This window comes from Oncorhynchus kisutch, linkage group LG7 (genome assembly GCF_002021735.2).
Source record: "Oncorhynchus kisutch isolate 150728-3 linkage group LG7, Okis_V2, whole genome shotgun sequence".
In the NCBI taxonomy this organism is placed as follows: Eukaryota; Metazoa; Chordata; class Actinopteri; order Salmoniformes; family Salmonidae; genus Oncorhynchus; species Oncorhynchus kisutch.
Window position 1 is genome coordinate 14,098,028 of NC_034180.2, and position 15,619 is coordinate 14,113,646.

Here is a 15,619-nt window from a genome sequence, read left to right on the forward strand (position 1 = left end):
GGCGCTTGCTGGACTTTCTTGGGTGTCCTGAAGCCTTCTTCACAACAGTTGAACCGCTCTCCTTGAAGTTCTTGATGATCTGATAAATGGTTGATTTAAATGCAATCTTACTGGCAGCATAATCCTTGCCTGTGAAGCCCTTTTTGTGCAAAGCAATGATGACGGCATCTGTTTCCTTGCAGTTAACCATGATTGACAGAGGAAGAACAATGAATCCAAGCACCACCCTCCTTTTGAAGCTTCCAGCCTGTTATTCAAACTCAATCAGCATGACAGAGTGATCTCCAGCCTTGTCCTCATCAACACTCACACCTGTGTTAACGAGAGAATCACTGACATGTCAGCTGGTCATCTTGTGGCAGGGCTGAAATGCAGTGGGAATGTTTTTGGGGATTCAGTTCATTTGCATGGCAAAGAGGGACTTTGCAATTAATCTGATCACTCTTCATAACATTCTGGAGTATATGCAAATTGCCATCATACAAACTGAGGCAGCAGACTTTGTGAAAATTAATATTTGTGTCATTCTCAAAACCGTTGGCGACGACTGTACACCGGTTGTATTCAGCGCATGTGACAAATACAATTTGATTTGACATGGGTTGTATTAGTTACTGGTTATTTCAGCCCTCAGGAAGTTTGTAAAGTGAGGAGGAAATTCTGTCCCATAAACTACATAGCTACAGTACATTTGGTATCAGATATCAAAGAATTGCCATGTATATTTGTGTGGGGTAAATTAAATGTAATTGTAGTGAAAGCTTATTTATTCAACCTTATTTTCAGTAGTCTTAACTGCAGACATTTGTATTTTATCATTTAATTATAAGAATACATTCTATGTAAAATGCAAATAAATACTTTTTAAACATTCGACTGGTTGTTACTTTGTCTATTGCTCAAAAAAAAACTGACTTATACTACTTGGGTGCATTGACTTTTACGTAAACTTCCATAATAGTGTTAAGTTGATAATCTAGAAATGACAGTACAACAGGCATGTTAGCCGTCTGTTTATTGACCAGTGGGTCGTTAATTCTCTGGCACGCTTTTTCTCTCCCTTTCATTTAAATACCATCACATTTTAAGCCTGATCTCTGTCCAACACTCCCAAATGTGGGCCTCCATCTCTCCATAGGGCATTGACTTTCTATTACTGTCCCTTACGCCAACTGCCACCTTCTGGCGAGAAATAACAAATCAAGTATCAAAAGTGCATTATTGCAATACTGTCCCGCTGAAAATGCAAAATGCTTTAAATAGTATAAAACTGCAAAAAACAGTGCATACAGCAACAACAAAAAAAAATACTTATGAAACTGTACCCCCCCCTCCCTTTGGTCTCAAACGTCAGGAAGCGAACCCAATCCCCCCCACCCGTCCCGTTTAGAAAAGTTGAATATTCACATTTTTAATCCCAATAAAAATGTTTTTTTTAAAAGAGTGCACTGTATGCAAAGACACCGCTATCTGCATAATAAACCTATCCGTTCTGTGCAGCAGTGACCTGCATTCCCCCGAAGTCCTCATCTTCTTCCAGGCTTCGTTTCAGGCTGCCTGAGAAGTACAGACATTCACAGGGTCAAACATCCAGAAATAAAGAAAGGGAAAGATAGCAGTGACTGGTGGTGAACTTAAAAGGGATACTTCGGTACAATATGCTACCTTACATTTTTTTCAAACTGCACGCAGAGCCATAAAAATGGTATCTGTGAGTTTGTCTGAATCTGGGTAAGTAGGAAATTACCGAAGTATCCCTTTAATAAACTTTGTGTAAACACCTGAATTTCATGGGAAAGAATCGCTTATCTTTGGGCACTTATGAGAGCATCAATTCTGCTCAGTTGCTGATCAACTTCTTTCAATGCATATTGCAATACAGGGATAAAAGTTGAGCCTACATGTCAACTGCATAAACCACATGATTGGCGGTCATGCCGTTTTGATTTAAGTCGCTTCAAGTCTCTGCAGTTGCTCCTCATCCACTGCACCCTGCAGCTATTGTGGAAAGCACAATTGTCCCCCAATCATTAATTAGGGTGTTTAGCTTGACCTACATGAACCTGAATAAGAATAATTTGCCACGATTTATAAGCTCCATATACTCTACTGGCAGACCGCGGTCGGACTTCAACCCGATATCATATAAACTCATAAGGCATGGAAAATGTGTAGAATTGCGGGAAATTAGCTTTAAAATGAATAATTCTATCTCCGCCAACAGGGCTGTGAACAGTTTGGGTCGCATGGGTTTCGAGTTGGGGGTTTGCCACCTAGGAAAGGTGTGTGACCGGAACGTCTCAAACAGTACTTGAGTACCCCTGCTATAGTGGATCCAAACAAATGTGATATTTGAGAGACCTCTTACCACAATATGATATTTAGTTTGAGAGTGTTCTTAATGTGTTGTTGGACGATATAGGGTGGTAGAATGTCACAATAAACTCTTCTCTAACTAAAACCTCTATTGAACAACGGTGGGTATTTTGACGCTGCCCTGTTGCTATGAGCTTTGCGGTTGGAAAACCACTAAATGTGTTGTCTGTACATAAGAACCTCCGCCGACTGCAATCGAGGACTTTCTAGGCTGTTGGTAAGTCATCTTAAAATGCACCCACGGTGACACAGACGTGTATGGTAAGCGTGGAATGAGCCCAGGTTCCTGTAACTGTAACACGAATGGAAGATGCACACACTGACCTGGCATTCCAGCATGCAGGGAGAACGATCTGCCCAGCTGTATTGGTGACATCATCTTGATGGTTAGTTTAGCTGAGTAGATCGCTTCATATTCCTGGAAAACACATCAAGAGATGGAGCGCTGCATTACAAACCATTCAGACAGAAATGTCTTGTATCAAGCAGACATCCATCTGACACATTTGTAAAGTTGAAAACCATTGAATATGCCTCATGTAATCTCAGTGATCAGAGCTGTTTGAAAGATTATGAGTTCACGACTTGATACACAGGACCCTACCTGTAATTGATGCACAAAGCCCACATTAGGGTTGATGCAGAATCTCCTCTCCTGAACGTGGCTGAAAGCATCCCTGTAGAAGAACCAGCACATTTCAGAAGGACATGTTACTAGATATTTGGTCACAATGCATCTGGACAGTGTCTCTGCAATAAATGAAACCCGCTTGGTTTGTTGAATGGTCTTACCTGTACTTTATGCCAAATGTCTCCATAAGGTATGCAATAACTAAGGCAGCGCTGAAAGGACAAGACAATAATTGTGATTTAGAGTAATACTTGTCTAACAGGAAGATCAAGCAAGATCAATACTCAAGCAGGCAAGAAGAGTATTTTCAAACACTAAGGATCTATTAAAAATCTAATCTATAACATGAGATGTGACAAACCTTCTTGATATCCCTGCGTTTCCATGAACTAGTACCTTTCCTATGTGAACAAGACAAGGACAGAGTCAAGATACACTACTGTTCAAAAGTTTGGGTCACTTATAAATCCCCTTGTTTTTGAAAGGCACATTGTTTGTCCATTAAAACATCAAATTGATCAGAAATAGTGAAGACATTGTTAATGTTGATATTGACTATTGTAGCTGGAAACAGCTGATTTATGGCATATCTACATAGGCATACAGAGGCCCAATATCAGCAACCATCACTTCTGTGTTCCAATGGCAAGTCCAAGTCCAAATCCAAGTTTATAATTTTAAAAGGCTAATGTTGATCATTAGAAAACCCCGTTGCAATTATGTTAGCACAGCTGAAAACTGTAGTTCTGATTAAAGGAGGAATAAAACTGGCCTTCTTTAGACTAGTTGAATATCTGGAGCATCAGCATTTGTGGGTTCGATTACAGGCTCAAAATGGCTAGAAACAAATAACTTTTCTGAAACTCATCAGTCTATTCTTGTTCTGAGAAATGAAGGCTATTCCATGCAAGAAATGGCCAAGAAACTGAAGATCTGGTACAACGCCGTGTACTACTCCCTTCCCAGAACAGCGCAAACTGTCCCTAACCAGAATAGAAAGTGGAGTGGGAGTCCCCAATGCACAATTGAGCAAGAGGACAAGTACATTAGAGCGCCTAGTTTGAGAAACAGATGCCTCACAAGTCCTAAAACTGGCAGCTTCGTTAAATAGTACCTGCAAAACACCAGTCTCAACATCAACAATGAAGAGGCGACTCGGGATGCTGAACTTCTAGGCAGAGTTGCAAAGAAAAAGCCATATCTCAGACTGGTCAATAAAAAGAAGAGGTGGGCAAAACACAGACACTGGACAGAGGAACTCTGCCTACACGGCCAGCATCCCAGATTCGCCTCTTCACTGTTGACGTTGAGACGGGTACTTATTTAATGAAGTTGCCAGTTGAGGACTTGTGAGGCGTCTATTTCTCAAACTAGACACTAATGTACTTGTCCTCTTGCTCAGTTGTGCACCGGGGCCTCCCACTCCTCTTTCTATTGTAGTTAGAACCAGTTTGCGCTGTTCTGTGAAGGGAGTAGTACACAGTGTTGTACCAGATCTTCAGTTTCTTGGCAATTTCTCGCATTGAACAGCCTTCAAACAGGCAACATGGTTTTCTAATGATCAATTTGCCTTTTAAAATGATAAACTTGGATTAGCTAACACAACGTGCCATTAGAACACAGGAGTGATGGTTGCTGATAATGGGCCTCTGTAGATACTCCATAAAAAAATAAACCGTTTCCAGCTACACTAGTTATTTACAACACTAACAATGCCTACCTTGTATTTCTGATAAATGTGAAGGTATTTTAAACGGACAAAAAAAGTTGCTTTTCTTTCAAAAACAAGGACATTTCTAAGTGACCCCAAACTTTTGAACAGTAGTGTATATTGTAAAGAGTATGTAACATTGAAGTATGTAACATTGAAGTAAAAGTACCCGCACACTGTTGTACGCACAGTTTATTGCAACTAAATTCTAAAGACAAGATACTATTCAATTAAAGAAATGTTTATTACCTCCACTGGCTAAACAGTCATCAATAAATTCTTTAATCTGTGGAGAGAGGAAAATATATACATTTTAACATGACAGGGAAAATCAAATCAAATTGTAGTCACAATTTTGTCCGAATACGGACAAAAATGCTTACTTATAAGCCCATAACAAAAAAATTAACTGCATTGTTGGTTAAGTAAAAAAAAAGAAAAATAACTAACAAATAATTAAAGAGCAGTGGTAAAATAACAATAGCGAGGCTATATACAGGGGTACAGGTACAGAGTCAATGTGCGGGGGCACCGATTAGTCAAGGTAATTGAGGTAATATGTACATGTCAGTAGTTAAAGTGACAATGCATAGATAATAAATAGTAGTAGCAGTGTAGGTGGGCAATGCAAATAGTCTGGGTAGCCATTTGATCAGCTGTTCAGGAGTCATGGGTTGGGGGAAGAAGCCTTTTGGACGTAGACTTGGCACTCCGGTACCGCTTGCCATGCGGTAGCAAAGAGAACAGTCTATGACTAGGGTGGCTGGTTCTGACAATTTTCAGGGCCTTCCTCGGACACCGCCTGGTATAGAGGCCGAGCAGGACATACCTGGCAGTGATGCAACCAGTCTTAATGGTGCAGCTGTAGAACATTGAGGATCTGAGGACCCATGCCACATATTTTCAGTCTCCCGAGCAGGAATAGGCTTCGTCGTGCCCTCGATTGTCTTGGTGTGTTTGGACCATGATGGTTTGTTGGTGTACTGGACACCAAGGAACTTGACGCTCTCAACCTGCACCACTTCAGCACCGTCGATGAGAATGGGGGCATGCCCGGTCCTCTTTTTCCTGTAGTCCACAATTATCTGCTTTGTCTTGATCACGTTGAGGGAGAGGTTGTTGTCCTGGCACCACACGACCAGGTCTCTGACCTCCTCCCTATAGGCTGTCTCATTGTTGTCGGTGATCAGGCCTACTACAGTTGTGTCATCGGCAAACTTAATGATGGTGTTGGAGTTGTGCCTGGCCATGCAGTCATGAGTGAACAGGGAGTACAGGAGGAGAATGAGCACGCACCCCTGAGGGGCCCCCATGTTGAGGATCAGCGTGGCAAATGTGTTGTTACCTACCCTTACCACCCAGGGGTGGCCCGTCATGATCCAGTTGCAGAGGGAGGTGTTTAGTCCCAGGGTCCTTAGCTTAGTGATGAGCATTGAAGGCACTATGGTGTGGAACGCTGAGCTGTAGTCAATGAATAGCATTCTCACAGGTGTTCCTTTTGTCCATGTGGGAAAGGGCAGTGTGGAGCGCAATAGAGATTACATAATTTATGGATCTGTTGGGGCGGTATGCAAATTGGAGTGGGTCTAGGGCTTCTGGGATAATGGGGTCTATGTGAGCGATGACTGACCTTTCAAAGCACTTCATGGTTACAGACGTGAGTGCTATGGGTCGGTAGTCATTTAGGCAGTTTTACCTTAGTGTTCTTGGGCACAGGGACTATGGTGGTCTGCTTGAAAAAAGTTGGTATTACAGACAGGGAGAGTTAAAAAATGTCAATGAAGACCCTTGCCAGGTGGTCAGCGCATGCTCGGAGTACACATCCTGGTAATCCATCAGTAAGATTCGATCTTATTCCAGTATTGACGCTTTGCCTGTTTGATGGTTCTTCTGAGGGCATTGTGGGATTTCTTATAAGCTTCCCGGGTTAGAGTCCCACTCGTTGAAAGCGGCAGCTCTACCCAATAGCTCAGTGCGGATGTTGCTTGTAATCCATGGCTTCTGGTTGGGGTATGTACAGTTGAAGTCGGAAGTTTACATATACCTTAGCCAAATACATTTAAACTCAGTTTTTCACAATTGCTGACATTTAATCCTAGTAAAAAATCTATTTTAGGTCAGTTAGGATCACTTAATTTTAAGAATGTGTAATGTCAGAATAATAGTGGAGAGAATTATTTATTTCCGCTTTTATTTCTTTCATCACTTTCCCAGTGGGTCAGAAGTTTACATACTCAATTAGTATTTAGTAGCATTGCCTTTAAATTGTTTAACTTGGGTCAAACTTTTTGGGTAGCCTTCAACAAGCTTCCCACAATAAGTTGGGTGAATTTTGGCCCATTCCTCCTGACAGAGCTGGTGTAAAATGAGTCAGTTTTCTAGGCCTCCTTGCTCACACACGCTTTTTCAGTTCTGCACACAAATTTTCTATAGGCTTGTGGTCAGGGCTTTGTGATGGCCACTCCAATACCTTGACTTTGTTGTTCTTAAGCCATTTTTCCGCAACTTTGGAAGTATGCTTGGGGTCATTGTCCAGTTGGAAGACCCATTTACGACCAAGCTTTAACTTCCTAACTGATGTCTTGAGCTGTTGCTTCAATATATCCACATAATTTTACTTCCTCATGATAACATCTATTTTGTGACGTACACCAGTCCCTTCTGCAGAAGGCACCCCCACAACATGATGCAGGACAAGTTTTACTGTGGATATAGATACTGGAGGAAACCGGTACAAAAGTATCTCCACAAGGTCCTTTGCTGTTGTTCTGGGATAGATTTGCACTTTTCGACACCAAAGTACATTCATCTCTAGGAGACAGAACATGTCCCCTTCCTGAGCGGTATGACGGCTGCGTGGTCTAAAGCAATTACATAATTTTCTGGAATTTTCCAAACTGTTTAAAGGCACAGTCAACTTATTGCATGTAAACTTCTGATCCACTGGAATTGTGATACAGTGAAGTATAAGTGAAATAATCTGTCTGTAAACAATTATTGGAAAAAATACTTGTGTCATGCACAAAGTAGACTTGCCAAAACTATAGTTTGCTAACAAGAAATTTGTGGAGTTTTTGAAAAACGAGTTTTAATGACTCCAACCTAAGTATATGTAAACTTCCGACTTCAATTGTACGTACAGTCCCTGTGGGGACGACGTCATCGATACACTTATTAATGAAGCCAGTTACTGATGTGGTGTACTCCTCAATGCCATCAGAAGAATCCCGGAACATATTCCAGTCTGTGCTAGCAAAACAGTCCTGTAGCTTAGCATCTGCTTCAGCTGACCACTTTTTTTATTGACCGACTGAAATACTATGTGACATTATCCACCACATGCTGAAACTCACCATAGGGAAATATCTAATTATGTTTTCCACAGGATTGTCAGCAATATCTAAAACGAGGTATCTGAAAACAGAAGAAAGCAGGCCACATTAATTAGCTGATAAATTAAGTGAGAGATGTCATTGGCTGAGTTATAAACACTACAAGTACCTGTTCTCAGTTTGTCGCTTACCTAAATTTATGTGGGAAGTTGGGCTTTATAAAATTGGCCTCGATATCTTGGCGGACACACACCATGTGCGTTATCCCCTGTCTTTCAAGGACAGAAAGCTAAAAGAGACCAAAAGAGTTGAGTTAACTTTGAGTTTCTACAATATGTTGTTATTTTTATAGTCCAGGGCACGATTTCCCAAAATCATCTCTCTAGGAGCTGATCCGTCATTAATATTGTGGAATAATTATAATTTCAAGGTAAGATTTGAATGGAGAAGGTTGATCAGAGAGCAGCCCTGCTTATCTTTCGATCCTATCAGTATCAACACATGCTCCAACGACACACATAGTTTGTTTTTCGGCGCGTTGTAGGATCATTAAAACACTTGTAAGCATAAGTTCCATCACTATCGGAAAACCGTGCTGAGGACCTTCAGTGTTTCGATGACCAACGTAGAGGGCCGGTGTGGGTTCTGGCTTTTCATCTAGCCAAGCAGAAACACACCTGCTTCTAGTAATCAACTAAACCCAGTCTATAGTCAAGATTTGACAGGTTGAATCAGGGGTGTAACCATTACGCCAATTCTGTTGCAAAACGTTGTCTATTGCAAATTAGCGTTACTTATGGGGGGAGTGGACTAAGACACTGCATCTCAGTGCAAGAGGCATCACTGCAGTACCTGGTTCGAATCTAGGCTGCATCACATCCGGCCATGATTGGGAGTCCCATAGGGCGGCGTACAATTGGCCCAGCATCGTCCGGGTTTGGCTGGGGTAGGCCGTCATTGTAAATAAGAATTTGTTCTGAACTGGCTTGTCTAGCTAAAAAAGGTTAAATAAAAATTACTTCGGTAGTTTCCTCTTAGTTTCATTCCGTTTGGTTCTTAAACAGTAAACAGTTTCTGCTTGACTAGTCTGGAACAAATGCCTGCACCCACACCTGCCCTCAGCAGATAAGAACAGCCACCCCAGCAGATTTACGGGATACCAAATTACCTTGCTTTTCATAGCAGCTGAGTAGGGACCTAAAAACAGGCCTGGTAGAATTTCCTAAAACAACAGATGAACAGGTTTTAGGTACATCATTATGAGATTACATGATTTAGCTACTATAGCTAATCACTCAGCAGCAGTCACTTTTGGTGCCCCTTACAATAATTCAATTTTGGGGACAAAAGGGCAACAAGCAAACGGTACCTGCATCTCTCTTCTCATTGGATACGCCCAGTCCTGTGGAATAGATAAGAAAATCAATGGAATATGTTAACTGACTGGTTAGCTAGTTCTCTAGCCGGTCAGTAGTCATCGGCCACAAGATACCCCTACCTGGATGTGTTATTGTAGCGAGCATAAGCTACACTTGCCAATGGGACAGCCAGCTGAACTCTTTCGACTGGCGATATGTGGTTAGCTAGTTAGCAAACTAGCAAACAAACATTTGAAAAATGCTTCATACATGATTACATTTAGCTAAAAGTCCAATTTAGCGAGTGCGATTACATGTTATTAGAGTAATTTGTTCATGTTACGGGCTGTTTTTGAGTATGCTCGCAAGTTAGCTAAATTGTTCATGATTTGCTATTTGCGTTAGCTTGCATGCTAGCGCTTACCAATAGGTCATCCTTTGACGCAGGAAGGGACGGGAACTGAAGTTTATTATCCTCGTCCATGTTGCAGTGACCTCAGGCGGACGTGGCCTAGGCCTGTCGCACGGTTTTCGTGGTTTGCTAAGTGTATAATTGCAGGAGTTTGTTTTGAGGTTGCGTATTCATGTCCGCCATGCTGCTCCCTCGGAGGAGTCACGTGACCGAAGTTACGTAGATGTCGTTCGTCATTAGTCCAAAGTCATAAACCACGCCTATTTCTACAATTTATCTTCTTAAAACATAAATTTAAATTAAGACTAAAACGGGTTGCTTTCATGGTAACTAGTGGAAACCATTCTTCTTCTCAGGTGATGTTTTAGGGCAAACGGTGTATTTCCGCACACTACTGGATGCTGGAAATTAAAAAAGCTTTGGTGCTGTCTGGTTCATTGGGACATCCTCCCACTGAATTTGAAATTTAAAAAAGTTAAGATTAGGGTCAGGGTTAGGATTATGGTTAAGGTTAGGGTAGGGATGTCCCAAGGATCCCGGATGACCAATAAAAAAAGGGATATCCAAAACGTAAAATGGAATTCACTAAAAACTAAATACAAAGCAAAAACGTAAAACCCTCAGTCCCTCAAAACACACTCAGAGCCCTACTCAGGCCTGTATGTCCATTCCATATTTTCCCTTTTACTTTGACCTGTCCTGTTATTAGGGCATGTTGTTTGTTAATAACATGTCAGCACTTTTTTTATTTGATGGGCGCCATTTAGTTTAGGCTATTTGATCAGAGAAACCTGCATGATGTAAAAACTATCTCTCATTACATTGTCATAGATTTTATCTACAGCCTGTAGGCTACAGAAAAGGCCACATACTCTTTCTACAGATATATACTATATCTGCTACATGATTTATGTTAGATTCTTTTTTTGAATGATGCGTCACTGCAACAGCGCCCCGGAGAGGCGATAAATATTTTGCGAAGTGGGCACTGCTTATCACAGGGTGGCATCAGTGCTCACCTAAAAAGCCCCTATGCCAGTGGTTGAGATCGTTTGTAATTGTTTTGGGGCAGAGTTATGTGAAGTTTTATGTGTTGTTGGAGGTGAGTCTTGATCAGCTGAGGTCAGAAAATTCTGACTCCATAAGGGCCTCCTAATCTACTTCTGCAGTTTATCGCCATAGCAATAAATGCCAAAATATCTACTTCCTTCATAACAATGGAGCCAGAGAAGGCAGACGTTTTACGTGCCCCCAACCAATTGTATTTTTTTTTGTTTATTTGCGTTGTTTGTAACTTATTGTTTTACTTATTTTGTACATAATGTTGCCGCTACAGTCTCTTATGACCGAAAATAACTTCTGGATATCAGGACCGTTATTACTCACCACGGACTGGCAGAATCCTTTTTTCTATTCATGAGTCTGATGAGCACGACATGAACGATATACTGCTTTCTCGGGAACATCCCCGTGATTTGCGTGAAGAGGAGGTGGAGAAAAAGGGTCCAGAGGGCGGGCTGCCTTCTGATAATTCGTAGGCGATCGAATAAACCCCCACTTCCTTCCATTCTGCGAGCAACCATGCAATCTTTGGACAATGAAATAGATTACCTACTCAGAAGATTAAACTACCAACGGGACATTCAAAACTGTAATATCTTATGCTTCTCGGAGTCGTGGCTGAATGATGACACTATCAACATACAGCTGGCTGGTTATACGCTGCACCGGCAGGATAGAACAGCGGCTTCTGGTAAGACAAAGGGTGGCGGACTATGTATTTTGTAAATAACAGCTGGTGCACGATATCTAAGGAAGTCTCGAGCTATTACTCACCTGAGGTAGAGTATCTCATGATAAGCTGTAGACCACACTAGTTTTCATCTGCATTTTTCGCAACTGTTTACATACCACCACAGTCAGAGGCTGGCTCCGGGATTCCTCTGATGGCATTGAGGAGTACACCACATCAGTCATTGGCTTCATCAATAAGTGCATCGATGACGTCGTCCCCACAGTGACCGTACGTACATACCCCAACCAGAAGCCATGGATTACAGGCAACAGTCGCACTGAGCTAAAGGGTAGAACTGCCACTTTCAAGGAGCTTGAGCGGAACTCCTTGAAACTTATAAGAAATCCTGCTATACCCTCCGACGAATGCTCTCCTCCATCCAACAGGCAAAGCGTCAATACAGGACTAAGTTTGAATCGTACTACATCGGCTCTGACCCACTCCAATTTGCCTACCGCCCCAACAGATCCCCAAATGATGCAATCTCTATTGCACTCCACACTGCCCTTTCCCACCTGGACAAAAAGAACACCAATGTGAGAAAGCTATTCATTGACTACAGCACAGCGTTCAACACCATTGTGCCTTCAAAGCTCATCAATAAGCTAATGACCCTGGGACTAAACACCTCCCTCTGCAACTGGATCCTGGACTTCCTGACGGGCCACCCTATATGGTAAGGAGAGATCATCTGCCATGCTGATCCTCAACACAGGGGCCCCTCAGGGGTGCGTGTTCAGTCTCCTCCTGTACTCCCTGTTCACTCATGACTGCATGGCCAGGTATGACTCCAACACCATCATTAAGTTTGCCGATGACACAACAGTAGTAGGCCTGATCACCGACAACAATGAGACAGCCTATAGGGAGGATGTCAGAGACCTGGCCGAGTGGTGCCAGGACAACAACCTCTCCCTCAACATGATCAAGACAAAGCAGATGATTGTGGACTACAGGAAAAAGCGATTTTTTTTCTCGTTTTTTTGGGACTTATGCCGAAAGCCCCCATTCTCATCGACAGGCTGAAGTGGAGCAGTTTGAGAGCTTCAAGTTCCTTGGTGTCCACTTCACCAACAAACTATCATGGTCCAAACACACCAAGACAATGGAGGGCATGACAAAGCCTATTCCCGCTCAGGAGACTATTTGGCATAGGTCCTCAGATCCTCAATGTTCTACAGCTGCACCACTGGTTGCATCACTGCCTGGTATGGCAACTGCTCGGCCTCGGACCGCAAGGCACTACAGAGGGTAGTGCGTATGGCCCAGTACATTGCTGGGGCCAAGCTTTCTACCATCCAGGACCTCTATACCATGCGGTGTCAGAGGAAGGCTCTGAAAATTGTCAGAATTCAGCCACCCTAGTCATAGACTGTTCTCTCTGCTACCGCAGGGCAAGCGGTACCGGAGCGCCAAGTCTAAGTCCAAAAGGCTTCTTCCCCCAACCCATGACTCCTGAACAGCTGATCAAATGGCTACCCAGACTATTTGCATTGCCCCCCTACGCTGCTGCTATTCTCTATTTATTATCTAGTCACTTAACTCTACTTACATGTACATATTACCTCAATTACCTTGACTAACCGGTGCCCCCGCACATTGACTCTGTACCCCCTGTATATAGCCTCGCTATTGTTATTTTATTGTTATTGTAATCTCAGCGAGATTACATACCCCCATAGCTGGTATAATATCAAAGATAAGGACCATGATTTTTACTGCAAAAAGTTATCGGAACCTGCAAAACTTAAGGTTAAAAAAAGGTTCTATTGAACCGTCGACAGGATCGTCTCCGAGTGGGGGTATGTAATCTCGTTGAGACCATACGGTTGTCAGCCACTTGGAGGCTTGGTGCATGTACAAAGAAAAAGTACCAAATTCAACCATTGGTGGATGGAAACTAAAATAATGGCAATGCATGTAGTCGTGTTAAGGTTTTCATTGTTTTCTTGTCAGAGTTTTATGGTTTTGCATATGACATATTTAACACGTATTGCAGGTTACAGAAGACGCCTGTTGTACTATGAATCGCCACTCATCCCTGTTAGATCTTGATGTGTTGGCTCTCTATGTATGTACACGTTAGTACAAAAACGTAGAATAGCATCTGTTTCATCTGCTCTTCCGAAGTCGTTCAGAGTGCACACTTTTAGTTTTTTAATATATCAATATCATTGTGGATTTTTTTTCTCGTTTTTTTGGGACTTATGCCGAAAATTGTGTGATGGTGAAGGGCTACGTAAAGGACAGGGCGCAGTTTGCTTCTGAGAATCCCCGTCTAACAGTCGCTTCCCAATCACTTATGTCCAGTAGCCTTCAGAAATATCCATTAGGCGGGATTCACAGACTATCTTTTTATCTGTCCTGGCCGATAAATATTCGGGGCCATTGGCCTGTGGGCTTGAAGCTAAAGCTGTGCTAACATAGTGTTAAAGTATATGCTCCACTAGACTCGCTCCGCGTTCGTGTCCCTAACTAGAGAAAGTACGGAATGAGTTTACAGGGCCATGGTGGGCATTTTTTTGGGGAGATATCATGTATTTAACACCCTGTATATTTGGTTTAGAGAACAAAGGCAGTGAATTCAAACAACAGGAGGGGATGTCGAGACATTTTGTCTACAACCGGGGTGGGGGCACCGGGCGCTAATTAGAAATATCAATGTTTAACCCCGGGGGGTTCGGCAGATATCTGGACATGCTGCATGCACGATAGTGCAAACCTTGGTTTCAAACGATCCCCTACAGAGAGAAAGGGCCTGGGAGTGCAGATGCCTGGGCATTGTTGAACACACACCCCTCCCCTTTGTTTTTGAAACACACACTCCTGCTGGCCCGTCACACGCACACTCACTCACGCACCCTGATTTTCCGTGTCTTTTTTCTTCGCAACAGACCGGGGTGATGATGTAAAATACATGTTCCTATCGTTAAAGGGTGAGACACTGTTTTATTAAATTCCTTTTATTTAATTCCAAAATATTTAGTACAAACTTTTTTAAGACATAGGTTCATTAATTACCCAATTTTACTAATATTTAAACATGCGCCATGAGTGTTTTATGTAAAAACATTGGAGGCCTACAGTTGTAAATCATTACAAACTTTAATAACCAGTAATGTTTATAACATACCATTGTAAGGAAAGACTATAAAATAATACATCGTTTTTTTAAGACATTGCATTTCTCTGCGACAGACCAGGGCGTGAGAGAAAAGACAGTTTCCCCTTTCGTTAAAGGGTGAGATACATTTTTAAAACCAATGATTTAATTCAAAATATTTAGTACATACATTTTAACACACGTTATAATTAAACATTTTTACTATTTCTTACAGATAAAGGGGCTGGTTAGCCCTGACCATTATCCGTTTCCAATTCACCATCGCAAAGACGCTTGCCCGCTCCATCAAAGCTCCGGACGTTTTCACTCTAGGGAAAGATCCTCCTTCTGGCTTGTGAGTCCTGTGTTTGTCTCAACGATAACCTCAGCCATCGCCGTAATTGTTCACGATTTTGGAAAAGACTGTCCAGCTTATTCATAAGTGTTCTGAAGATATGATAATCACGCCATTTAAAACTTAACACAGGCATAAAAAAAAGTTTACATCCTTGCATGCTTTGGAAAATACATATGAACTGACAGATTTCGTCGCATTTGCACTATCAAATTGTTCACATGCTAAAATGGTCACTTTGGAGTCAGGGGTATATGCCATTGAAGCGATTCTTAGGGCCATCAGATCACTTCGTCCACAGACCAGTTCTTCCAGCGCATATCCGGGTAAACTTGAAGCGCTCAAGGCCTGTTAAATTTGACACAGCGCGAGTCTTATCTTAAGCCATTCTCTCATCCTTAGCGCTGGAGAAAAACCCCCGGGTTCTGCCCGATAAAGGGGTTTGGGGCCGCTCTCTGTGAATATCTTAACCGTAGATTCCTCAGGTTGGAAAATGTAAGACATATGTCCCTCACTCGTACCCAAAACTCCTTTAAAACATTCTGG

The 15,619-nt window shown here is 42.2% G+C and overlaps 1 protein-coding gene across 1 annotated transcript; it reads right to left on the minus strand.

Annotated features, from left to right (window-relative positions):
• Window positions 1-998: 998 nt before the first annotated feature.
• LOC109894220 (serine/threonine/tyrosine-interacting protein A) lies at window positions 999-10,053 on the minus strand. The gene is made up of 11 exons (XM_020487524.2): window positions 9,833-10,053; window positions 9,420-9,452; window positions 9,219-9,272; window positions 8,242-8,339; window positions 8,072-8,132; window positions 4,968-5,004; window positions 3,369-3,408; window positions 3,169-3,219; window positions 2,981-3,053; window positions 2,701-2,794; window positions 999-1,557 (listed from the first exon to the last, which is right to left on the minus strand). The coding sequence occupies exons 1-11, from the start codon at window positions 9,890-9,892 to the stop codon at window positions 1,484-1,486; spliced, it is 675 nt and encodes a 224-aa protein (XP_020343113.1). The 5' UTR covers window positions 9,893-10,053; the 3' UTR covers window positions 999-1,483.
• Between the last annotated feature and the right edge of the window lie 5,566 nt (window positions 10,054-15,619).

What these genes read in the sequence shown, in the direction of transcription:
- LOC109894220 (XM_020487524.2), bottom strand. Translation starts at nt 9,892, where the DNA reads ATGGACGAGGATAATAAACTTCAGTTCCCGTCCCTTCCTGCGTCAAAG. An exon ending in CAGCTGCTATGAAAAGCAAG is followed by an intron (nt 8,340 to 9,218) that starts GTAATTTGGTAT and finishes GGTCTCTTTTAG; the next exon opens with CTTTCTGTCCTTGAAAGACA. An exon ending in CCTGCATGCTGGAATGCCAG is followed by an intron (nt 1,558 to 2,700) that starts GTCAGTGTGTGC and finishes TGTACTTCTCAG; the next exon opens with GCAGCCTGAAACGAAGCCTG.